Source organism: Bos javanicus, chromosome 3 (assembly GCF_032452875.1).
Source record: "Bos javanicus breed banteng chromosome 3, ARS-OSU_banteng_1.0, whole genome shotgun sequence".
Lineage (NCBI taxonomy): Eukaryota > Metazoa > Chordata > Mammalia > Artiodactyla > Bovidae > Bos > Bos javanicus.
Genome location: NC_083870.1, coordinates 77,440,247 through 77,467,803, shown reverse-complemented (window position 1 = coordinate 77,467,803; position 27,557 = coordinate 77,440,247). Strand labels below are relative to the sequence as shown.

Genomic DNA, 27,557 nt, shown 5'->3' with positions numbered 1-27,557 from the left:
TGCATGCAGGAAAAGCTTTATTAAGTCATAGAACTATTATAATTTTTTTTAAACAGGGATGTAGAATACTCAAACATTTTAAATGACCTATGAAACAACTGGCATATATTTAGTAAGCAAGATCCACTTTAACAATTCTCTCTGCTCCCACCCTCAATGCTCAACTATAGGACATTCATTTATTTATCATGTTTAGTATTTCTGTCTCACAGCCATCTGTCAGACCTTTTGCTGCAAAAACGTGTTTTTTAACAATTAAATACACAATGGGGAGATATGGTTAGACATTTACAGGACTTGAAATGTTGAAGAATAATACACAATAATAGGATCACAAGAAGGGCAGTGGTATCTTTCAATTCATTTTGCTATTTCCAGTCTCTTTTTCAAACATTAATCTCTAAAGTCAGTCCAAGTCCCATCCTTGAAATGCATCCTGTTCCTTTTTTCCTCTCCTCCTCCAATGTCCATTATTTTAACAATTCGAGTTCTCTCGCCTGGGAAAAAGGAAAGTTATTAACTCACAAGGGACATTTATTGACATCTAATTGTTACAACCCAAACCACAGCACAAAAGTCAGTCATGTACAGGTGACACAGCACACTAAAGGAGAAGAGGGTCGCGATCTTTAAGGCTCAGGATTCACATGACGATGCACTTGCCCAGCAGCTTCTCGGCGGTCTTGGGGATCTGGGATTTCTTCTGCGGAGGCTGGGCGCCGGCGGGGGCTGCGGCGGCGGCGGGCTTCTTCTCGAAATTTATCAGCAACTGGAACAGCTCCTGGACGTTGATATTCATCTTGGCCGAGGTCTCCAAGAAGGCGCAATTCCACTCGCACGCATAGGCAGCACCTTCCTTCTCACTCACCTCCCGACGGCTCTCATCGCACTTGTTGCCCACCAGGATGACGGGGCACTTTTGCGGGTTGTTACCTTTGAGTTGACGGATCAGCTCATAGAGCGGCTTCAGCTCCTCCAGGGTTTGCTTCCTGGTGATAGAATAAACCAGGATGAAGGCGTGACCCCTGGCAATGGCAAGGCGCTGCAGGCCCCGGTAGCGGCGGCCACCGGTGGTGTCGGTGATGTGCAGCGCACCCGCCTTGTGGCTGCAGCCTAGTGCCTGGCGGTAGGTATCTTCGATGGTCGGCAGGTACGCCTCACGGAAGTTGCCGCGCACCCACCTTTGCACCAGAGCGCTCTTGCCCACGCCGGCCGAGCCGAGCACCACCACGCGGAAATCTCTGCTCCTTCTCTGGGGCAGGCAGGTGCGGATGACGATCACGGTCGGCAGAGGCCGCAGCCGCTTCATCAGCCGTTCCTTGAGGCCGAAGCAGGAGTTGCCCATGGTCAGGTATTAGCTGAGAGGTGCGTGCACCGCTTCTCTGGCACTTGGCCAGCAGTGAGGGATGCCTACGGAGGAGAGAAGAGAGGATGTGTGAGGGGTGGGAGTCTAACTCGGAATGATGTCTTGTCGCAGCGCCTGCCTGGCCCGCTGCTCCCTGGGGACATGGGATGGGGGGGGGCGGGGGGGGGGCGGGGGGTGGTGTCTGTCTCGTCCCGCACGCTAACCCCACCCTCCTCCCTCCTCCCACTTCCCTCCTCCCTCCTCCATTCTCTGCGGTGAGCTGTCTCTCTGCCCACCCCAGGAACCCACCAAAGGCAATGCGGGTGGGGAGGAGGGCAGGAGCGCCCCGAGCCTCTTCTTCCAATGATACCTGTTTGTTACTTTCGCGGTGGCTACGCACCTGTTTTTATTTTATCATGCCACACTACAGAATGCTGCAATAATGGACAGCTTGCCAACCCTTAAAACATGCACATCCGAACGATGTTAGCAAACATTTTCACCCTAAATAAGCCCTTGCTGTCTTCTCTCCTGCAATATTAAAAATTATGCGTATCTCTGACAAGGATCGATCACTGCGGGCAAGGGTAGGTTGCCGCAGACATCGCGATCCAGGGTGTGGTCACGGGGGGCAGTGGGGGGGGGCCCAGGAAGCCCACAGGGACCAGGATTCGTAACGCTCACAGAGACCCCTAACCTGCAGCAACTGTCCTCAAGTACCCGCTTCCCTGATAACGTGCCCATTGCTCCCCCCCCCCCCACCCCCGCCTCGCCCCGCGATAATCCAGGCTGGTTCACTCGCTACACCTTGCATTTGAGTGCCCGAAAAAAGGCGAACGATAGCTTTTACCTCTTTCCGAGGCGGGAACCTCGCGGCAAATTCTCTCCTTGCCCAGGTGGCTTTGGCCGCGGCCGCAGTGGCGGCAAGGAATTGCGCAACCAAGCTCCCAGCCGCAGCCGGCAACCAGTTCGCTCGGAGGCTCCGGGCGAAATGCTCCAACCAACAGTGGGACTGAGATTGGTTAGCTAGAGCCAGGGGGCGCAGACTGGGAGACTCCACTTGCACTGCTCACAGAGGGGGGATTGGGTTGTGAGGGGCTGACCGAGTCAGACGCGCCCCCGGCAGTCTCCCCGGCGTCCCCCACACAGGTACCCACAGCCCGGGCAGGGGCGGGGGTGGGAGGTGGCCCTGTGTTCACAAGTGCCCGCCCATTGAGTGGGGTCCGCTTACGGGGCTGCAGATGCAGGCATTTCTCACCTACTGCGATCTAAACCACTTCTTCGCTTTTTGCCCCCTGTGGGGTAGCCTTTCCCAACCCTCGCCACCTTCTCTTCCCTGCAGGAAGGCCAGTTAGCACCCTTCTCATTACTGGTGACACACACCTCACCGCATCTCATCCACTTCACTCCAATAAACATTTGTCCAGCACAAAACCCAGTTTCTGTCTTTGCTGAGGAAGACCAACGGACACTTCTGTTATAAGAGACTTTGGAACCTGCTTCTTGGTAGGATTTCCTGTGGTGTAGACATGTTCTGTGTTTAGAGGTTGAGGGGTATCCTCTACACCCAACAACATTAAGCAGTGATCATATCCATCACCACTCTGTGTACAATACTTCTCATTTAGTCGTCGTCACAAAAACCTCGTAGGAAAATCCAGACTGGAAATGTGGGCAGCCTCCTAGGAGTAGAGAGCGACCCCTGGCTGACAGCCAGTAAGAAAACATGAGCCGCAGAGCTAACAACTGGATTTTTCCAACAACCTGAATGATCTTGAAAGCAGATTCTTCTCTAGAAACTGCACGTAAGATCAGACCATCAACACTTTGATTTTAGCCTTATTAAGCAGAGAATCCAGTTGAGCTTATCCAGACTTCTGATTTCAGAGAGTTCTAGATTTTGCAGTTGGGTATCCTATTAAGCTACAACATCTGTGGCAGTTTTTTACACAGCAAAATAAAACTAATTCAGCAGGTAAAATTACTTGTTCAAGTTTAAAGGGCTCATAAATGATGGACGTAGGCCCAAACCTGGAGAAAGCAATGGCACCCCACTCCAGTACTCTTGCCTGGAAAATCCCATGGACGGAGGAGCCTGGTAGGCTGCAGACCATGGGGTCGCTAAGAGTCGAACACGACTGAAGCGACTTAGCAGCAGCAGCAGCAGCAGCAGCAGCAGCAGCTGGCCCAAACCCAGTACTCCTAACTCCAACTCTTGTTCTTGTTCTGATTTTATCCTCCTGTGTCATTAAGCTGATACAGTATATTTTACTCATTAGTGAAAACATTTTTATAATTTTTCTTTCTTACCCAAAGACTCATGCATGTTAGGCAGAGATCAAGAACACATGCTTTAGAGGCAGAAAACTAGCTTTAGAATGTTAATGGGTTTTTTCCCTTTTCCTTCTTTGGAATACATGTTAATACTGGAAGAAAAGTTATGACCAACCTATACAGCATATTCAAAAGCAGAGACATTACTTTGCCAACAAAGGTCCATCTAGTCAAAGCTATTGTTTTTCCAGTAGTCATGTATGGATATGAGAATTGGACTAGAAAGAGGGCTGAGAGCTGAAGAATTGATGCTTTTGAACTGTAATGTTGGAGAAGACTCTTGAGAGTCCCTTGGACTGCAAGGAGATCCAACTAGTCCATCCTAAAGGAGATCAGTCCTGGGTGTTCACTGGAAGGACTGATGTTGAAGCTGAAACTCCAATACTTTGGCCACCTGATGCAAAGAGCTGACTCATTTGAAAAGACTGATGCTGGGAAAGATTGAACACGGGAGGAGAAGGGACGACAGAGGATGAGATGGTTGGATGGCATCATCAATTCAATGGACGTGAGTTTGGGTAAACTCTGGGAGTTGGTGATAGACAGGGAGGCCTGGCATGCTGCAGTCCACAGGGTCACAAAGAGTCAGACATGACTGAGCAACTGAAATGATAATATGCCTTTGAGCTGTGCGATCCTGGAGAAATTACTTTTCTGTAGAGGGGAACTGATACCTATAAGAAAGAATTGTGGGGAGGATTCAAGGAGCTACTCCCTGATGCACTAGTTAGAAGGCATTTAGAATACAATAGGTAATTCATAAAAGACAGCTATTGGCCTTCACATAATAATATAGAAATCTGTATACACATAATCGTGTAGTCTTTGAGCATTTTTGGAAGTGCCAATGACCTTTTTATTTAAACCAAATAAGAGCAGATTTCCACCAGGAAAACACAGCAGGCTTGGGGAAAATAAATTGAGGACAGAAGAACTTGGGGCAGGGAAGAAGAGCAGTGAGAATTCTGAGCAAGAACGAAATCTTTGCATATTCCTCCTAAACCACAAATAACACTGCCTATTGAAACTAGGGCACCTAAAATGTCACTTCATGGCAAATAGAAGGAGAAACAGTGGAAGCAGTAACAGATTTTATTTTCTTGAGCTGCAGATGGTAATGCAGCTACGAAATTAAAAGACGCTTGCTCCTTGGAAGAAAAGCTATGACAAACCTAGATAGTGTATTAAAAAGCAGAGGCATCACTTTGCTGACAAAGGTCCACATAGTCAAACTATGGTTTTTCCCAGTAGTCATGTACAGATATGAGAGTTGGACCATAAAGAAGGCTGAGCACCTAAGAATCGATGCTTTCAGATTGTGGTGCTGAAGAAGACTCTTTAGAGTCCCGTGCATGGCAAGGAGATCAAACCAGTCAATCCTAAAGGAAATCAACCCTGAATATTCATTGAAAGGACTGATGCTGAAGCTGAAGCTCCAATGTTTTGGCCACCTGATACAAAGAGACAATTCACTGGAAAAGACCCTGATGCAGGGAAAGATTGAGGGCAGGAGGAGAAGGGAGTGACAGAGGATGAGATGGTTGGATGGCATCACTGACTCAATGGACATGAGTTGGAACAAACTCAGGGAGATAGCGAAGGACAGGGAAGCCTGGTGTGCTGTAGTCTCTGGGGTTGCAAAGTCAGACATGACCTAGTGACTGAACAACAACAAAAAGTCTTTAGGAATGAGAAAGACTAGAAAAGAGGGTCCTGAAACTGAAACTGATGGGCATCAGTTTACCCCAGAGCAGACACCTTGGCACTTGACAGGTTGTCCTCTCTGTTTGGGGGTAGTTCTGATTATTAGTGAAGTTTTCATAGTTACCTGTCACTCCAGCCACTGATTCCGGTTTCATCGTCTGGAGTCTGGAAATGCATTGATCAGTCTGCTCCCTTGGATGCCCTTACAGCCTTTCAGCTATTTGAAGACAATTATGTCTAATCACTAAGTCATTTATAATGCTGGAAGTGGCCTGAGGACCATCAAGTCAAACCCTTCATTTTGGTGATGAGGAAACTGAACCTCAGGGGCCATGCTCTGACCTAAGACCAAGCTTACTCTTCTCTCCTGTAGCCTCGCCTTTTGTTTGAAAACAACGGTTCCTTGGGGTGTATGGATGTCTTTTGTTCCACTGCTTTTTATTTTTTTCCCATTGTTATAACGCATATTTGTTTCTTTACAGTAAACAAACTAAGAATACACGTTTCAAATACACAAAAAAATGGGGTCCTGATATATGGAAGATGAATGAGATGCCTTTGGAGGAAAAACATTTAAAACAAAGAAACAACAAAAAAGAAGGGGAAGTGAAAAATAGGAGGAGGAAGAAGACAAAGGAGGAGGAGGAAGAGGAGGAGGAAGAAGAGAAAGGAGGAGGAAAGCAAGAGGGTGTGGAAATATATATCCCAAAGTAAAGCCTTTAAATGCCAGAGAAATCAAATTATGAGGTTATACATAGAAATCAGAAGAAATGATAAAAATAAAAAACCATAGCTCCTCCATCCAAACCAGGTCTTGCACTTCAAAAGTCAATATAAAATATTTCACTTTAAGAGGAGCCCTAGCCCAGGGATCCAGCATTGCAGTAGGCCAGAGAGTCAAAGGAATGGGTTCCCTGAAAAATAAAACTATATACTACTATACAGTAGTTATAAATGAACAGGAGTTTTCTTTAGTTATCCATACAGATGGCTGAGGCACATGAAAAGATGCTTAACATTGCTAATTAATAGAGAAATGCAAATCAAAACTATAATGAGATGACACCTCACACTAGTCAGGATCAGTTCAGTTCAGTTCAGTTGCTCAGTCGTGTCCGACTCTTTGCGACCCCATGAATCACAGCACGCCAGGCCTCCCTGTCCATCACCAACTCCCGGAGTTCACTCAGACTCACGTCCATCGAGTCAGTGATGCCATCCAGCCATCTCATCCTCTGTTGTCCCCTTCTCCTCCTGCCCCCAATCCCTCCCAGCATCAGGGTCTTTTCCAATGAGTCAACTCTTTGCATGAGGTGGCCAAAGTACTGGAGTTTCAGCTTTAGCATCATTCCTTCCAAAGAAATCCCAGGGCTGATCTCCTTCAGAATGGACTGGTTGGATCTCCTTGCAGTCCAAGGGACTCGCAAGAGTCTTCTCCAACACCACAGTTCAAAAGCATCAATTCTTCGACACTCAGCCTTCTTCACAGTCCAACTCTCACATCCGTACATGACCACAGGAAAAACCATAGCCTTGACTAGACGGACCTTTGTTGGCAAAGTAATGTCTCTGCTTTTGACTATGCTATCTAGGTTGGTCATAACTTTCCTTCCAAGGAGTAAGTGTCTTTTAATTTCATGGCTGTAATCACCATCTGCAGTGATTTTGGAGCCCCCAAAAATAAAGTCTGACACTGTTTCCCCATCTATTTCCCATGAAGTGATGGGACTGGATGCCATGATCTTAGTTTTCTGAATGTTGAGCTTTAAGCCAACTTTGTCACTCTCCACTTTCACTTTCATCAAGAGGCTTTTGAGTTCCTCTTCACTTTCTGCCATAAGGGTGGTGTCATCTGCATATTTGAGATTATCAAAAAATCTACAAACAACAAATGCTGGAGAGGGTATGGAGAAAAGGGAACCCTTTTGCACTGTCAGTGGGAATGTAAATTGGTTCGGCAGCTATGGAAAACAGTATGGAGGCTCCTTAAGAAGCTAAAAATAGAGCTACCATATAATACAGCAATCCAACTCTTGGGATTATAGAATATAGAAAGTCAATCAGTTACGTCTGACTCTTTGAGACCCTATGGACTGTACAGTCCATGGAACTCTCCATACTGGAGTGGGTAACCTTTCCCTTCTCCAGGGCATCCTTCCAACCCAGGGATCAAACCCATGTCTCCCGCATTGCAGGCAGATTCTTTACCAGCTGAGCTACAAGGGAAACCCAAGAATACTAGAGTGGGTAGCCTATCCCTTCTCCAGTGGATCTTCCTGATCCAGGAATCTAACTGGGGTCTCCTACATTGCAGGTGGATTCTTCACCAACTGAGCTATCAGGGAAGCACGCTTGGGATTATATCTGGAGAAAAACAAAATTTGAAAGGATACATGCACCCCAGTGTTCATTGCAATGCTATTTATAATAGCCAAGACATGGAAGCAACCTAAATGTCCACTGACAGATGAACAGATAAAGAAGATGTGGTATATGTATACAACTGACTACCAAACCATAAAAAAGAATGAAATACTGCCATTTGTAGCAACATGGATTATCATACTAAGTTAAGTAGTCAGGCAGAGAAAGACAAATATCAATATAATATTGCTTATATTCAGAATCTTTTTTTTTAATGATACAAATGAACTTATTTACAAAAGAGAAGCAGACACAAAGACTTAGAGAATGAACTTATGGTTAGCAGGGGAGAAAGCGGGAAGGATACATTGGGAGTTTGGAATTGACAATGTACACACTGATATATTTAAAACAGACAACCAACAAGGACCTGCTGTATAGCACAGGGAACTCTGTTCAACACTCTGTAATAACCTAAATAGGAAAAGAATTTGAAAAAGAACAGATACATGAACTTCCTGATTTTCAAGCTGGTTTTAGAAAAGGCAGAGGAACCAGAGATCAAATTGCCAACATCTGCTGGATCATGGAAAAAGCAAGAGAGTTCCAGAAAAACATCTATTTCTGCTTTATTGACTATGCCAAAGCCTTTGACTGTGTGGATCACAATAAACTGTGGAAAATTCTGAAAGAGATGGGAATCCCAGACCACCTGACCTGCCTCTTGAGAAACCTGTATGCAGGTCAGGAAGCAACAGTTAGAACTGGACATGGAACAACAGACTGGTTCCAAATAGGAAAAGGAGTACATCAAGGCTGTATATTGTCACCCTGCTTATTTAACTTTATGCAGAGGACATCATGAGAAACGCTGGGCTGGAAGAAGCACAAGCTGGAATCAAGATTGCCGGGAGAAATATCAGTAACCTCAGATATGCAGATGATACCACCCTTATGGCAGAAAGTGAAGAGGAACTAAAAAGCCTCTTGATGAAAGTGCAAGTGGAGAGTGAAAAAGTTGGCTTAAAGCTCAACATTCAGAAAACGAAGATCATGGCATCTGGTCCCATCACTTCAGGGGAAATAGATGGGAAATCAGAGGAAACAGTGTCAGACCTTATTTTGGGGGGTTCCAAAATAACTTCAGATAATGATTGCAGCCATGAAATTAAAAGACACTTACTCCTTGGAAGGAAAGTTATGACCAACCTAGATAGCATACTGAAAAGCAGAGATATTACTTTGCCAACAAAGGTCCATCTAGTCAAGGCTATGGTTTTTCCTGTGGTCATGTATGGATGTGAGAGTTGGACGGTGAAGAAAGCTGAGTACCGAAGAATTGATGCTTTTGAACTGTGGTGTTGGAGAAGACTCTTGTGATTCCCTTGGACTGCAAAGAGATCCAACCCGTCTATCGTAAAGCAGATCAGTCTTGGCTGTTCATTGGAAGGACTGATGCTGAGGCTGAAACTCTAATACTTTGGCCACCTCATGTGAAGAGTTGACTCATTGGAAAAGAACCTGATGCTGGGAGGGATTGGGGGCAGAAGGGGACAACAGAGAATGAGATGGCTTGATGGCATCACCGACTCAATGCACATGAGTTTGGGTGAGCTCCGGGAGTTGGTGATGGACAGGGAGGCCTGGCATGCAGTGATTCATGAGGTCGCAAAGAGTCGGACATGACTGAGCAACTGAACTGAACTGAACTGAGTCACTTTGCTATACACCTAAAACTACCACAACATTGGTTGTTAATCAACTGAATTCTGATATAAAATAATTTTTTAAAAAAGTTCAGCAAATAAAACATATAAAAAGGATTTAAATGGAAATTATGGAACTGAAAAATACAATAATAGAAAATTTTTAAACTTTCTTAATGGGCTTAATATTATAATGGAGATGACATTGGATAGAATCAGTGAACTTGAGGATAAAGAAATAAAATTTACTCAATATAAACAATAGAGATAAAACAGACTGGGAAAAAAAATGAGGAGAGTCTCTAGGGTCTGTGGTGCAATAACCAAAATCCCAACATTTGTATCAGAGCCCCAGAAGGAGAGAAGAAACAGTCTAAATGAGTATGGCAAGAAATTATGCCTGAGAATCTCCCAAATTTGTTGAAAGACACAAACTTACAGTTCCAAGAAGCTGAACAAACCCCACCAGGAGAATTCCAAGGGAATAAATGCCAAGACACATAACTGAATTCTGAAAACAATGATAAATTCTTGAAAGTAGATAGAAAGAAGGAATATATTACCTGTCAGAGGAACATTAATTCAGATGATGGCAGATATCTCATTTGAAACCACAGATACCAAAGGAAATGGCATGGCATTTTTCAAGTGCTGAAAGTCTTTTCAAAGAACTGTCAACTGCAAATTCTATATCCAGCAAAATATACCTTCAAGAACAAACACCATGTCCAGATGAAGAAAAGCAAAGAGGATTTTTTGCTAACAAACCTATCCTCAAAGAGTGACTGAAGGAAGTTTCTTGATGAAAGTGAAAGAGCAGAGTGAAAAAGAGCCTCTTGATGAAGGTGAAAGAGGAGAATAAAAAAGCTGGCTTAAAACTCAACATTCAGAAAACTACAATCATGGCATCTGGTCCCGTCACCTCATGGCATATAGATGGAGAAACAATGGAAACAGTGAAAGACATTATTTTCTTGGGCTCCAAAATCACTGTGTATGGTGACTGCAGCCATGAAATTAAAAGACATTTGCTCCTTGGAAGAAAAGCTATGACAAACATAGCCAGAGTATTAAAAAGCAGAGACATTATTTTTCCAACAAAGGTCCACATAGTCAAAGCTATAGTTTTACCAGTAGTTATGGATGGATGTGAGAGTTGGACTGTAAAGAAGGCTGAGCACCGAAGAATTGATGCTTTCTAACTGTGGTGTTGGAGAAGACTCTTGAGAGTCCTTTGGACTGCAAGGAGATCCAACCAGTCAATCCTAAAGGAAATCAACTCTGAATATTCATTGAAAGGACTGATGCTGAAGCTGAAGCTCCAGTGCTTTGGCCACCTGATGCGAAGAGCCAACTCACTGGAAAAGACCCTGATGCTGGGAGAGATCGAAGGCAGGAGGAGAAGTGGGTGACAGAGGATGAGATGGTTGGATGGCATCACCAACATGGACATGAGTTTGAGCAAGCTCCAGGAGATGGTAAAGAACAGGGAAGCCTGGCATGCTGCAGTCCATGGGATCACAGTCGTACATGACTGAACAACTGAACAACAAATAACAAAGAAAGTTTCATAAACAGAAAGGAAAAGATAATTAGGAACTTCATAGGGAAAGCATAATATCAAGATAGATTTTAAAAATAGGGGTAATTATGATAGACTATTCTTCTCATGGGTTTCCCTGGTGGCTCAGATGGTAAGGAATCTGCCTGCAATGCAGGAGACCCAGATTTGATACCTGGGTTGGGAAGATTCCCCTGGAGAAGGGGACAGCTACCCACTCCAGTCTTCTTGCCTAGAGAACTCCATGGACAGAGGAGCCTAACAGGCTGCAGTCCATGAGCAACTAACACTTACTTACACTTACCTGCTTATCATTCTCATAAACTTTTACAATCATCATGATGATTGAAAGAAAAATTATAATATCTGATACTCAAGGCAACGGTGCTAAAAGTTGGGAAAGGCAAAGGGACCTGAATAGAAGCAAGGTTTCCATACTTCACTCATGCAATAATAGATTATAATGTCATATATGCATATTGTAATATCCAAAGGAATAACTTTTTATACAAAGTGATATACTCAAACACACTAAAAATAAATCAAGAGAGAATCCTATTAAAAAAACATTCCAGTAACCCACATAAAGGTGATAAAGCAAAGCAGAGGAAAACCAGGAAACAATAAAATTGTGTACTTAAGTTCATATATATCAAGAATCATCTTAAATGTAAATGGTGTAAATACACCACATAAAAAGGCAGATTGGCAGGGTGGATAAAATAATCAAATCAAAAAAGAAACACAAGCCAACTATATGATGTTTGAAGTAAGAAGAAATTCACTTCATATTAAATGACATAGGTAGGTTGAAAATAAAAGAATATTTTTTATAATAAAAAAGAATACATAGAAACCAAAATTAAAAACAGTATTATTTACAGTCACTACAAAAAAGAAAGTACTTTGTACATATACAAAACACATAAATAGTCTGAATGCTGAAAATTACAAAATGCTCATAAAAGAAATCAAAGAAGACTTAAGTTGATGGAAAGACATAATGTGTTCATGAATTAGGACATTCAACTTAGTAAAGATCTCTCCAAGTTGATCTATGGTTTTAATGCAATTCTTGTCAAAATCTCAGCCAAGATTTTATAAGCATAAATAAGTTTATCCTAAAATTTATATGGGAAGGCATAGTATCTAGTATAGCTAAAAGACTCTTGAAAAGGAGTACAGTGAAAAGAATCCTTCTTACAGGAGACAGGGATCAAGACCATTCCCATAGAAAAGAAATGTAAAGAAGCAAAATGGCTGTCTGGGGAGGCCCTACAAATAGCTGTGAAAAGAAGAGAAGCAAAAAGCAAAGGAGAAAAGGAAAGATATAAACATCTGAATGCAGAGTTCCAAAGAATAGCAAAAAGAGATAAGAAAGCCTTCCTCAGCGATCAATGCAAAGAAATAGAGGAAAACAACAGAATGGGGAAGACTAGGGATCTCTTCAAGAAAATCAGAGATACCAAAGGAATATTTCATGCAAAGATGAGCTTGATAAAGGACAGAAATGGTATGGACCTAACAGAAGCAGAAGATATTAAGAAGAGATGGCAAGAATACACAGAAGAACTGTACAAAAAAGATCTTCACGACCCAGATAATCACAATGGTGTGATCACTGACCTAGAGCCAGACATCCTGGAATGTGAAGTCAAGTGGGCCTTAGAAAGTATCACTATGAACAAAGCTAGTGGAGGTGATGTAATTCCAGTTGAGCTATTCCAAATCCTGAAAGATGATGCTGTGAAAGTGCTGCACTCAATATGCCAGCAAATTTGGAAAACTCAGCAGTGGCCACAGGACTGGAAAAGGTCAGTTTTCATTCCAATCCCAAAGAAAGGCAATTCCAAAGAATGCTCAAACTACCGCACAATTGCACTCATCTCACATGCTAGTAAAGTAATGCTCAAAATTCTCCAAGCCAGGCTTCAGCAATATGTGAACCGTGAACTTCCTGATGTTCAAGTTGGTTTTAGAAAAGGCAGAGGAACCAGAGATCAAATTGCCAACATCCTCTGGATCATGGAAAAAGCAAGAGAGTTCCAGAAAAACATCTATTTCTGCTTTATTGACTACGCCAAAGCCTTTGACTGTGTGGATCACAATAAACTGTGGAAAATTCTGAAAGAGATGGGAATCCCAGACCACCTGACCTGCCTCTTGAGAAATCTGTATGCAGGTCAGGAAGCAACAGTTAGAACTGGACATGGAACAACAGACTGGTTCCAAATAGAAAAAGGAGTACATCAAGGCTGTATATTGTCACCCTGCTTATTTAACTTTATGCAGAGAACATCATGAGAAATGCTGGGCTGGAAGAAGCACAAGCTGGAATCAAGATTGCCGGGAGAAATATCAGTAACCTTAGATATGCAGATGACACCACCCTTATGGCAGAAAGTGAAGAGGAACTAGAAAGCCTCTTGAAGAAAGTGCAAGTGGAGAGTGAAAAAGTTGGCTTAAAGCTCAACATTCAGAAAACTAAGATCATGGCATCTGGTCCCATCACTTCATGGGAAATAGATGGGGAAACAGTGGAAACAGTGTCAGACTTTATTTTTTGGGGCTCCCAAATCACTGCAGATGGTGACTGCAGCCATGAAATTAAAAGACGCTTACTCCTTGGAAGGAAAGTTATGACCAATCTAGATAGCATATTCAAAAGCAGAGACATTACTTTGCCAACAAAGGTTCGTCTAGTCAAGGCTGTGGTTTTTCCTGTGGTCATGTACGGATGTGAGAGTTGGACTGTGAAGAAAGCTGAGCACCAAAGAATTGATGCTTTTGAACTGTCATGTCGGAGAAGACTCTTGAGAGTCCCTTGGACTGCAAGGAGATCCAACCAGTCCAATCTGAAGGAGATCAGCCCTGGGATTTCTTTGGAAGGAATGATGCTAAAGCTGAAACTCCAGTACTTTGGCCACCTCATGCAAAGAGTTGACTCATTGGAAAAGACTGATTCTGGGAGGGATTTGGGGGCAGGAGGAGAAGGGGACATAGGATGAGATGGCTGGATGGCATCACTGACTCGATGGACATGAGTCTCAGTGAACTCCAGGAGTTGGTGATGGACAGGGAGGCCTGGCGTGCTGCGATTCATGGGGTCGCAAAGAGTCGGACATAACTGAGAGACCGAACTGAACTGACTCAGGTGATTCTAATACAGAAGAAAGCTTGAAACCACTTTAGAATCTTGCTTAATCAATCATCCTATCTCTAAACTAACAGAATGAATAAAGTGGGGGTTAAAAGATAAAGAAGAAGTCAATGGCACCCACTCCAGTACTGTTGCCTGGAAAATCCCTACGGAGGAGCCTGGTAGGCTCCAGTCCATGCGGTCCCACAGAGTCGGACACGACTGAGCGACTTCACTTTCACTTTCCACTTTCATGCATTGGAGAAGGAAATGGCAACCCACTCCAGTGTTCTTGCCTGGAGAATCCCTTGGACGGAGAAGCCTGGTAGGCTGCAGTCCATGGGGTCACACAGAGTCGGACACGACTGAAGCGACTTAGCATAGCATAGCATAAAAGATAAAAAGGAAGAAGAGATCATAAGAAAAAAAGAAACACAAGAGGAAAAGCAAGACTGGAGAAGAAAATTGTGAATATGATTTTGAGTATAGTGAGTTGGAGGTGCCTGTGGGACAGGCAGGAGACCAATTCTAGTACTCAGTTGGATTATAGGAATAAAGCTCCAGGGAAAGCTTGGGGCTGGTTAGATAGATTTGATGACTGTATTTCCTGAAACAACAACTGGAAACCATGGTTTGCATGGATTTTTATGCTTCTTCCAGGGAAGAGAGAAAATTTTAATACCAAAATGTTGACAATGTTTCAAAGTTTTAAGCAATTTGCTTCTTCTCTACCCTCAGTCTCCTCCTCTGTAACACTGGGATAATAGTGGTACCTACTCTAGAAAGTTCCTGTGACTAAATAACAAGTATTTCACGAGTAAACAAATAACAAATGCTTGGGGCATTGCTTGGAGATAGTAATCACTCAGTAAATGTTAGCTATTCCTACTTATGTAAACAATAGGGCTAAATACTTTTTTAAAATAAAAGATATACAGATTAGAAAGGAAGAAATAAAACTGTCTTTGTTTGAAAGTTGCATGATTGTCTATGTACAAAATCCCAAAGGACTGACAAAATAAAAAAACCCACCTGAAATGAGTAAATGACTACAGCAAGGTTACAAGATGCAAGGTAAATGTACAAAATCAATTACTTTTCTTCATACCAACAATGGACATTGGAATTTGAAATTATTAACACAGAACCATAGCACCAAAAGAACTTGAAACATTTAAGTTATAAACTTTCCAAATATATACAAGGTCTATGCATAAAAATAAAGTTTAATGAAAAAAGTCAAGAAACATCTAAAAAGAGACAGTCTATGTTCATGGATTAGAAAACTCAATATTGTTGTCAATTCTTCCAAACTTGATTTGTAGATGCAATATGATCTGAATCAAAATCTAAGCAGCTGTTTTGTGGATATTAGCAAGTTTATATGGAAAGCAAAAAAAAAAAAAAAAAAAATAGCCAACACAATACAAAGAAAAACAAAGTTGAAGGACTGCAATTACCCAACTTCAAGACTTACTCTAAAGCTACAGTGATCAACATAGCATGGTTCCTGTGTATTCTGCTATTGTTGGGTGAAGTATTTTATAAATGTCAATTAGGTCTAGTTGATTAATTGTGCTGTGTCAGTTGAACTATGTTATTACTCATTTTCTGCCTGCTGGATCTATTAATTACTGAAGGGGTATTCAAGTCTCCAAATCCATATTAATGGATTTGTCTATTTCTCCTTTTCAGTTCTATTAGTTTTGCCTCATGTGTTTTGATGTTCTGTCATTAAGTACATACACATTAAGGACTTCTATGTCTTCTTGGAGAATTGACTCTGTTATCACTATGTAATGACCCTCTTTATCCCTGATAATTTCCCTTGTTCTTCAGTCTAATTTGTCTGAAATTAATATAGCTACTTCAGCTTTCTTTGATTAGTGTTACTATAGAATATCTTTCTCTATCCCTTTACTTTTAATCTATTTGTGTCTTTATATTTAAAATAGATTCATTGTGGAAAAAATATATGTATATAGTTGGAATGACTTCTTTTTCTACTCTAACAGCCTCTGTCTTTTAACTGATATATTTAGACAATCATATTTGGTGTGATTATCAGTGTATTTGGTTTACTATCTACCATGTTTGCAGGTGTTTCACATTTTGTACTTGTTCTTTATTTTTTCTCCCTTTTTCTGCCTTCTCTGTTTTTAACCAAGCAATTCATATAATTCCATTTTCTCTCCAGTCTTAGTCTATCAATTTACAAAATACATTTATAACAAATTTAAGTCCACTTTCAAGTAACACTTCAGATGCAACACATGTGCCTTATAACATAGTATTCCCAATTAATCCCTCTCATTCCTTACAAATTTATGTCATTCATTTCACTCATCCATATGCTATAATCACCTAATGTATTGTTACTATTATCACTTTGAACAGTTATCTATTAGATCAATTAATAAGAAAAATAAAAGATTTAATTTTACCTTTATTTATTTAATCTCTAGTGCTCTTTTATTCTTTACTTAAATCTGAAATCTGAGGAAAAGCTTTAAAGAACATGCCATCTGGAGAGAACCTTGAAGGGAAAAGAGGTTGCTTGGGAAAAGACAGACAGAAGAATGATGCCAAAAGGGCACGGAGCCAAGAAATCACCTATGGATGAAATAATAGTTGAATTGAAATCCCCCCTAGAAATCATCCGTGGTTTAATTACCTCCTTTCCTAGGTGAATAATTTGCCCAAGGTTCCGTAGCTCAGAAGTTGCAGAACTGGGATTCAAACCCAGGAAGAGTGACTTCAGCACCTATTCAAACTACAGAAGGATGTTAGGACCTGCTCAAAGTGGCTCAGCCAATCAGACACAGCCAGGACAAGATCTTAGCCCCTGTCTCCAGGCCCTCACCTTTTACTCTCCCACAGGAGCACATCCGGGAAAACAAATCCCTATGGGGGTTTCAGAGATGGAGTTAACACAGTCTTCTGGGTCAAGGGTAAAAAAAGGAATCAGAAATTATGTTTTCTCAGGAGGGAGAGAGTATCTGTACAATTTCACTAATTACAACTTTGAATAAGCTGCCGGCATAGTCTTCTTAATGAAATGAGCCATAATCCTTCTTTGGAAACTTTCCCAGACAATCAGGTCTGTATAAGCGAATACTTATACCCTAGACCAAAGGGAAGGCACCAACCAAATGAAGGCTCCTTGACGAGGGGGTTGGTGGGAGAAGAGGGTCTTCCAGAGACCAGCAAACGAGGACTTTTCTTCTTTCTTATAATATTATGTAGCAATTACAGGTTAAAGATTATGTATTCACTAACAACAAAGATAGTGGTTAGAAACATAGTGCCTACTATAAAAAGTAATAAAATGGGATAAGATAATGTGGCACCTCACTACTTACAATAATTAAAGATATATGCTCACCAAACAATAATATACATTTTTGCAGGAACACATACATGCATATAAGATACATATTAAACACATTACAACAGCTGCCTATGGGAGTCAAGGAAAGACAGTGAGCTATACAGGAGATATATACACATATATACATGCACATAATTTATATCTATTATACAGATGTGATTTATATAAGGATATATAATTTTATATCCTTATATAAATCATGTATATGTTACAACCCTGAACAATGATAAGGTGATAAGGTGCTGAGGCCAGCATCTGTAAATGATTCATTTTAGAAGCCCTCACACTCTGGTGTATAGTAGGCAAACAAGACATATTTCTGAACGAATGGCTTCATTTCAACTTCCCCAGTGTTCTGAGCATTACCTGCCAGACAGAGCAAAGACCTTTCTGTCCAATATCTCCCTTGCCCTGTTCCCAGTTCTCTCTGTGCCACTGTGTTCTATTAAAGTGGCAGCAAGAGCTGCCTAGAAAGAGGAATGATTATTAAAGACTGAAAATAATTATCCCCATTAAAAACAAGAAACACATTTTAGGCCCCTTTTAAGTAAAGGAGTTTAGTTTTGCAATGCATTCCCTTTTGATTTTTTTCCACATACACTGTTTAACTGTAAAACACTCATTGGCTGAACAAAAGCATTTCTTTGTACAAGTTAATAAAGAGAAATAAGTTTTTACCCCATTGTGTCAATTCGGCAGGACTCAGAATGCTATTGCGGAACACAATGATATATGCTCCTTGTTTCACTGTTTTAAAAGAAAATCATACTTCTGCCAGTTAAGTTGAATTCTGCAAGTCTGATTTTTTTTAAAGATTTTAAAATATTATAACAGTTTTAGGCTCACAGAATTATCACAAGGATAGTAAAGAGAGTTCTCACACAGCTCACAGCCAGTTTCCCCTGTTATTAACATATTTATATGGTACATTTGTCACAATTAATGAACCAATGTTAATACATGACTATGAACTCAAGACCATACTTCATCCCGATTTCAACTAAGAGGACTTCAGTCTTTTAACAACTTCAACTGATTGGAAAGGCCTTCCCACGTGATGAAGAGTAATATGCTTTACTCAAAGTCTACTGATTTAGTGTTAATTACATCTAAAAAAAAATCTTTATAGAAGCATCTAGAGTTGTGTTTGACCAAATAACTGGGTGCCATGGTCTAGCCAGGTTGACACATAAAATTAATCATCATAGACAGTGTGAACTGTTCCCATATATTCCACAGCCAGTTGCCTCTATTATCACCATCTTACATTATCATGGTACACGGGTCACAATAAAGAACTGATATTGATATGTGATTATTAACTCAAGTTCATTTTTTAATTAAGATGGTCTCATTTTCTTTCCTAATGCCCTTTCTGTATCTCAGGATCCTATTCCATTTACCACATTATATTTAGTTACCATGTCTCCTTAGTTTACTCTTGGTTGTGACCAAGTTTCTCAGAATTTCCCTATTTCTGATGACCTTGACAGTTTTGAAGATTACTGGTGAGATATTTTGTAGAATGTCTCTCAAGTGGAGCTTGTCTGATGTTTTTCTCCTAATTAGACTGGGTAATGTTTTGGGAGGAGGACCACAGAGGCACAGAATCATTCTCATCATACCACATCAAGGGACACACCATCAGCATGACTCACCACTGTGGATATTGTCCTTGATCACCTGGTGCAGGTGTTTGTCAGCTTTCTTCACTACCAAGTTATTCTTCTCTTTCTCCCTTTCCATCCTATACTTACAAGCCTGCTTTTACATTTTAAGATTAATGAAATTACAGAGACTGGCCTCAAAACATGTCATTGTTGTTCAGTCACTAAGTCATGTATTAAAACATGAAGTCTTTACAATTAATCAAATCTTCTTAGAAAAGAGTGAGAAGAGGTTTCCCTTCACTTGTACCAACAGTGAGAGTGATGCTTCCTTCTGACTCATAAAGACCACAAGAAGAAACTGATTTGATAAAGTTTTAAATTTACAAGACTCAAAGAATGCTACTTTTGTTTTGCTGTATAACATGGAGACATGTGAATATTTGTAAATTTCCAATTGGTTCTGCTTTTTGCTGATACACATATGTCCTTGACCACAAAATGTGAGAATACTGTTACATAACATAACGATAACATAAGAATCAAATGCAGAGATTAACAAAGGGCTATAAGAACTCTGGGCTTCCCAGGTGGCTCAGTGGGTAAAGAATCCACCTGCAATGCAGGAGACACAGGAGATGCAGGTTCGACCCCTGGGCTGGGAAGCCCCCTAGAGGAAGGCATAGCAATGCACTCTAGTATTCTTGCATGGAGAATCCCATGAACAGAACATAAGGTTGCAAAAGAATTGGATATGACTGAAGCGACTGAACATGCAGCATGCATGAGAACACTGAAAGAATGAATTTCAACCAGGCAACTTGAGGACAGTTTCATGGAGGGTAGGACGATTGAGTATGGTTTTAAGAGACAGAGAAGGCAGAAGGACCATCAGATGCACTATATGGAAAAGGAAAGAACAGGGCATAAGAAACAGGGAATTCTGTGAATTGTATTTGTGCACATGGTGGGCAGAACTTCTGTACCAGGCTAAAGAGTTTGCACTTTATTCTATGAGCACAGGTGTAGAGGATATGAATATTTTGGGGTAAGGAGAGTAATATGATCACGTCTAAATTATATTAGACATGACAACTATTTAAAGAAAATTGGGAAGATAAAAACAGAGAAAAAAGAAGTTGAAAGGCTTATGAAAGGATAGAAATTTTAAACGGTGATACTGTAAATAGAGAAGAGAGGAAAAATTTTAAAGGTAGAATAGATAGGATTTGTACCAACACCATAGCTAACAAGTAGCAGGGACTAGAGGACCTCTTCTTCCTGTCCACACAGCTGGACTCCACTCCCTGGCCTCCATTATATTAGCTGGCACTACATGACTGAGTTCCAGGCAGAACGTCATGAATGAAAGTCAGAGATGACACTTCCCGGTCTTTCTCACTGTCTCTCTCTTCTGGACTGGAAGGGAGAGAACCCCCAAGTTCACTCTGGGCGCCATGCACTGAAGGCTGTAGAACCACAGGATAGATGGAGCTGTGTTTCCTGAACCCCTGCTTCCAGGGGATCTTCCAGCCTGCTAGACCTTGAGACAAGGGAGAAGTACACTGTTTTCCTGTTGAGCCATTACATGCTTGGGCCTGTCTGCAATCACAGCATAGCTCAGGCTACCCTAACCATACTGGAAATTGGTACTTTGAGGTTGGTGCTCCCATAACAGAAAACGAAAGCATGTGACATTGGCTGTGTGAAGAAAGAGATATTGGAGACAAGCAGACTGGCGAGTCCTGTTTTGCTGGGGAAAATATTTGATAAAACTGTCACCTGAATCACTGTGAAAGGGATTGGGGTCAACCAGCATGCATCAGTGTCTTCTGAACCCCTGATTTAAGGGGTTAAAGTGGAGTAACTAGGTTGGAGTAAGGCCTAAGCTACATCCATACAGTCCTTCATATCAGATGTTGACAATGCCAGTTGTCTTTGTCCAAGAATGGGATGGGGAAGGAGGCAGAATTAGGAGGGCCTAGCGTGCACCTGAGAAAGCATTCACTGTGGCCCACATGCCTGTGGATGTAGTCGCTTAGCTTCCCACCCACTTCCCCTTCACAGAGCTAACCTCAAAAATGCCTCACCTGGACCTTACCTTCAAGGACAACTTGACCATGAGTTGGGAGGCCACAGTTCTGGATCTGGGGCCCAGGGCCTGAGAGAGGAAAATCGTCCCACTTCTAACACTCCATACACTCCTCCTCCTACCACTCTGGGTCTGGGGGCTCCATAAATGCTTTTCATCTCAGAGGTGTGCACTGTTCTGTTTGGGGTCCTAGAAGAGTGAAGCAGAAAGGATGGGTGGAGACACTGAGGCCTGGAGACAAAAAGTTCAAGGTCATATAAGTGCTTCTCCATTTAAATGGTTTGTCAGCTGATGTAGCAAATTAGAAGCAGGGTCTTGACTTGCCTGGAACTCATAAAATCTAAGAGGAGAGCTGAAATGTATGTTATAGCATCTACACTATGGAAGAGCTGGTCCCACTCTCATTTACAGATGGAACATTGAGGCCCAATCAGAGAAGGAGAGGAAGAGCCCACTCTCCCATGGACCTACGGTGTCCTTGGTGCCCTGCAGAAGTCTTCCCATGTGTTAACTTATTTCACAACAGCGTATGAGGTAAATCCTACCGTCTCTATCTTGCAGATTAAAAAAGCAGGCACAGAGTGGACAAATGACTTCAGAGAAGGTGAGTAACTTACCTAAAGCATTATGTCTGATAAGTGAGGTAGCCAGGATTCAAATCCACGCAGTCTGGCTCTCGAGTCTATGCCTGCAGTCACTGTGCTGACTCTGAAGGTGGTGTAGGACCTACCAATCTGTATTTCCAGAAGGCTCATTGAGGTCTCCTTTCTCACACATAGTGTATTTCCACTGCCTGCTTGACAGGGTTCCAGATCAGCATGTGCTGATTTGACACGGGTGAAACCCTGTGGTCAGGCCCAGCCTCATCTCTCACTTCTCTCCATACCACCTGCCTTAGCTCACCTACACCTCTTGTCCGTGAGCAGCTCTGTGACAGAGCAGGGAGCATGACGTGAAGAGTCATGAGTTGGTTGTGAGTTCTGGCTCTGCAGTTTGTTGTCTCCAGAATAACCTTGATCACGTATTTAATAGTATCTGCTGCTACTGCCAAGTCACTTCAGTCGTGTCCGACTCTGTGCGATCCCATAGATGGCAGCCCACCAGGCTCCCCTGTCCCTGGGATTCTCCAGGCAAGAACACTGGAGTGGGTTGCCATTTCCTTCTCCAATGCATGAAAGTGAAAAGTGAAAGTGAAGTCGCTCAGTCGTGTCTGACTCTTAGTGACCCCATGGACTGCAGCCCACCAGGCTCCTCCGTCCATGGGATTTTCCAGGCAAGAGTACTAGAGTGGGGTGCCATTGCCTTCTTCTCTTCTTCTTAATAATATCTACCTATCAGAATTATCATGAGGAGTCAATGAAATAATGTAGATGAAGTATTTAATATAGTGCCTGGTACATGATATGTATTTTAACAGGAGGAAAAAATTATTGATGTGAAATTCTATTATTCCCAGCTTCAAACAGCTCACAGATGGCTGTTCATACTCATTGATGGTAGATAAATCCCCTGAAGACTATGCATTTTGATGTAGGGTGTGGAAAATAGTCAGTAAATAGTCACAGGAGTAAGCAGGAAAGAGCACTCACAGGGGCTGCAAATGGTCAGTAAACCCTTCTGGTAGAAGTTGCATTGAATTCAGCCTTGAAGGTGGAATTGGTTCATCCAAGTAGAAATGAATGGCTGAAGTACGGACAAATGCTTAAGAGCATGAAGCACACAGTATTTTGTGGTGGTGACTTTTGTTCGGTTAATACAGGCACCACCCAGAGGATCAGTGGGAGATATGTTTAAAAGGTAGCTTGGGGAATGATTAAAAGGGTCTTGAAATTCAGGCAAGGGAATATGAGATTTCTCCCTCCCTCCTTCTCTTTCTCTTACAACAGTAATAGCAGTTGCAACAGCAAAGACTAAAACCTCAAAAGGAAACCAGCCCAGGTACTAATCTGTGCTCTCAGATTAAAATTTAAAACCCAGGTCTCCTCATCGCATGTGTAGATGAAGGAGGCAGCGGCCATACAGACGGGTTCTGGCAAGTGTCTTTCTCTTACAACAAAGCTCTCCGAGGGCTGCCCGCTCTCAGGATGAATCACAGCAATTTGCCATTCTGTGTTGCTGGAGACATTTCAGTTCTATGAGCCAGTCAGTGCTCAAAGAACTCTGCCTTCATTTGGTCCAAGATTAAGAGAAAAGACTTGCGGGCACCAGAGGAGGTGTAGGTTGGGTACAAACCAGCCGGAGACTCAGAGGCCAGCAAAGAGTGTGCTTGAACACCAACAGGGCCCAAAGTCTTGAGTCAGGCAAACAGCCAAAAAGTGTTTGATCTTTGTTGAACCTCCTTCCACAAAATCTTAAGGTTACATTCTATGTGTAGCTTTTCTTCCATAAGTTCAACTTTATTCTTTTACTAACAATTCTTAGTCATAGATAATTTCACACTTTTGTTTCATCAGTGTTATGCATAAATTGTCACAGTAACTATTATTTTAATTGATAGTATTAACAAACAATTCCATAAGATCAGTCTGATAGGGCACAGGTGATTTTTTTTTTTTTAATCTGGTCTTTATCTAATCATTGTCACTCAAGTTTCAGATGTATAATATATTGTACATAAAGAAAGTCAATGATTACTATGATTATTTTATTTTTCTCCCTTTGTTTCTTGATGAGTCTGGCTAATGGTTTGTCAATTTTATTTATCCTTTCAAAGAACCAGCTTTTGGTTGTGTTGATTTTTGCTATGGTCTCTTTTGTTTCTTTTGCATTTATTTCTGCTCTAATTTTTAAGATTTCTTTCCTTCTACTAACCCTGGGGTTCTTCATTTCTTCCTTTTCTAGTTGCTTTAGCTGTAGGGTTAGGTTATTTATTTGACTTTTTTCTTGTTTCTTGAGGTGTGCCTGTATTGCTATGAACTTTCCCCTTAGGACTGCTTTTACCGTGTCCCACAGGTTTTGGGTTGTTGTGTTTTCATTTTCATTCGTTTCTATGCAAATTTTGATTTCTTTTTTGATTTCTTCTGTGATTTGTTGGTTATTCAGCAGCGTGTTGTTCAGCCTCCATATGTTGGAATTTTTAATAGTTTTTTCCCTGTAATTGAGATCTAATCTTACTGCATTGTGGTTAGAAAAGATGCTTGGAATGATTTCTATTTTTTTGAATTTACCAAGACTAGATTTATGGCCCAGGATGTGATCTATCCTGGAGAAGGTTCCATGTGCGCTTGAGAAAAAGGTGAAATTCATTGTTTTGGGATGAAATGTCCTATAGATATCAATTAGGTCTAACTGGTCTATTGTATCATTTAAAGTTTGTGTTTCCTTGTTAATTTTCTGTTTAGTTGATCTATCCATAGGTGTGAGAGGGGTATTAAAGTCTCCCACTATTATTGTGTTATTGTTAATTTCTCCTTTCATACTTGTTAGCATTTGTCTTACATACTGTGGTGCTCCCATGTTGGGTGCATATATATTTATAATTGTTATATCTTCTTCTTGGATTGATCCTTTGATCATTATGTAGTGACCTTCTTTGTCTCTTTTCACAGCCTTTGTTTTAAAGTCTAATTTATCTGATACGAGTATTGTGACTCCTGCTTTCTTTTGGTCCCTATTTGCATGGAAAATCTTTTTCCAGCCCTTCACTTTCAGTCTGTGTGTGTCCCCTGTTTTGAGGTGGGTCTCTTGTAGACAACATATGTAGGGGTCTTGTTTTTGTATCCATTCAGCCAGTCTTTGTCTTTTGGTTGGGACATTCAACCCATTTACGTTTAAGGTAATTACTGATAAGTATGATCCCGCTGCCATTTACTTTATTGTTTTGGGTTCGAGTTTATACACCATTTTTGTGTTTCCTGTCTAGAGAATATCCTTTAGTATTTGTTGGAGAGCTGGTTTGGTGGTGCAGAATTCTCTCAGCTTTTGCTTGTCTGAAAAGCTTTTGATTTCTCCTTCATACTTAAATGAGATCCTTGCTGGGTACAATAATCTGGGCTGTAGGTTATTTTCTTTCATCATTTTAAGTATGTCTTGCCATTCCCTCCTGGCTTGAAGAGTTTCTATTGAAAGATCAGCTGTTATCCTTATGGGAATTCCCTTGTGTGTTATTTGTTGTTTTTCCCTTGCTGCTTTTAATATTTGTTCTTTGTGTTTGATCTTTGTTAATTTGATTAATATGTGTCTTGGAGTGTTTCTCCTTGGGTTTATCCTGTTTGGGACTCTCTGGGTTTCTTGGACTTGGGTGATTATTTCCTTCCTCATTTTAGGGAAGTTTTCAACTATTATCTCCTCAAGTATTTTCTCATGGTCTTTCTTTTTGTCTTCTTCTTCTGGAACCCCTATGATTCGAATGTTGTAGCATTTAATATTGTCCTGGAGGTCTCTGAGATTGTCCTCATTTCTTTTAATTCGTTTTTCTTTTATCCTCTCTGATTCATTTATTTCTACCATTCTATCTTCTAATTCACTAATCCTATCTTCTACCTCTGTTATTCTACTATTTGTTGCCTCCAGAGTGTTTTTAATTTCATTTATTGCATTATTCATTATATATTGACTCTCTTTTATTTCTTCTAGGTCCTTGTTAAACCTTTCTTGCATCTTCTCAATCCTTGTCTCCAGGCTATTTATCTGTGATTCCATTTTAATTTCAAGATTTTGGATCAATTTCACTATCATTATTTGGAATTCTTTATCAGGTAGATTCCCTATCTCTTCCTCTTTTGTTTGGTTTGGTGGGCATTTATCCTGTTCCTTTATCTGCTGGGTATTCCTCTGTCTCTTCATCTTGTTTAAATTGCTGAGTTTGGGAGTCCTTTCTGTATTCTGGCAGTTTGTGGAGTTCTGTTTATTGTGGCGTTTCCTCGCTGTGTGTGGGTTTGTACAGGTGGCTTGTCAAGGTTTCCTGGTTAGGGAAGCTTGTGTTGGTGTTCTGGTGGGTGGAGCTGTGTTTCTTCTCTTTGTTCAGTCGCGCTGTGGGGAGGGAGGGAGGGATGCTGCAAACAAATGACACTGGCGTGCGCCCGCAGTGCCTCAGCCACACTGGGTCTGCCCCCGCTCACGGCGCGTGTAGCCTCCCTGCCCACACTGCTCGGGCTCTAGGTTGTTCCGCCGGGAACAATCCGAGGCTGGCCCTGGGTTGCATGCACCTCCCAGGTCCAAGCCGCTCAGGTTCAGGCACTCAGGTAGTCCTCAGAGGCGCAGACTCAGTTGGGCCTGCATTTTGTGTTCTTCCCAGGTCCGAGCAGCTCAGGTGATGAGGTGTTTGGCGAGCGCCAATGCTGCGACTTATCGCCTCCCCGCCACTCGGTTATCTGGGTGTAAAACCGGCGCACCTTCTCAGGCAGATGTTGACCGTCCAGACCCCCAATAAATTTTAGTTAGCAAAGAAGCCAGTTTTATAGATAATGTCTCTCTGGGGCTGCGATTGCCCCCCTCCGGCTCTGGCTGCCTGTCACCGGAGGGGGAAGGTCCGCAGCCGGCTATCTCTGTTCAGTTCTTTGCTCCGTGCGAGGGCTGGCGGTGTCCTAGGTTAGGGCCGGCTTTTCGCATGGTAGATATCCCACAGTCTGGTTTGCTAGCCCAAATTATTTCGCTCAGATAGTGCTCAGGGTATTCAGGCCAGACTCCCACTCTCAGCGATGCAGCCCACGCCGCGCCTCCCTGCCCAGCCCCCGCTTGCTAATGGCGGATGCAGGCGTCTGCGCTGCTTCTCCGCTGGGGGAGTTACCGTAGGGCTCGCAATCTGCGAGTTTTAATTGTTTATTTATTTTTTCTCCCTGTTATGTTACCCTCTGTGCTTCCAAAGCTCAGCACGGATTCGGCAGTGAGAAGGTTTCCTGGTGTTTGGAAACTTCTCTCTTTTTAAGACTCCCTTCCCGGGATGGAACTCCTCTTTTGTCTCTTTTATTGTCTTTAATATTTTTTCCTACCTCCTTTCAAAGAGTTGGGTTGCTTTTCTGGGTGCCTGATGTCCCCTGCCGGCATTCAGAAGTTGTTTTGTGGAATTTACTTGACGTTTAAATGCTCTTTTGATGAATTTGTGGGGGAGAAAGTGTTTTCCCCGTCCTACTCCTCCGCCGTCTTGGCGCCTCCCTCCACAGGTGATTTTTTAAGTTGAAATATATCTCACTAAAAAAAATGTACAAATCATAAGCATCAGTTCAGTTCAGTTCAGTCGCTCAGTTGTGTCTGACTCTTTTCGACCCCATGAATTGCAGCACGCCAGGCCTCCCTGTCCATCACCAACTCCCGGAGTTCACTCAGACTCACGTCCATCGAGTCAGTGATGCCATCCAGCCATCTCATCCTCTGTC

The 27,557-nt window shown here is 41.9% G+C and overlaps 1 protein-coding gene across 2 annotated transcripts; it reads right to left on the bottom strand.

Moving 5' to 3' along the window:
- On the bottom strand, nt 1-23,529 carry DIRAS3 (DIRAS family GTPase 3). Of its 2 annotated transcripts, none has more exons than XM_061411640.1 (2): nt 21,253-23,529; nt 1-1,410 (listed from the first exon to the last, which is right to left on the bottom strand). In XM_061411640.1, exon 2 carries the CDS (start codon nt 1,343-1,345, stop codon nt 644-646), a length of 702 nt encoding a protein of 233 aa, XP_061267624.1. In that variant the 5' UTR covers nt 1,346-1,410; nt 21,253-23,529; the 3' UTR covers nt 1-643. The 2 variants fall into 2 exon arrangements, with proteins under 2 accessions (XP_061267624.1, XP_061267623.1); XM_061411639.1 differs by lacking the exon at nt 21,253-23,529 and adding an exon at nt 2,196-2,476.
- Between the last annotated feature and the right edge of the window lie 4,028 nt (nt 23,530-27,557).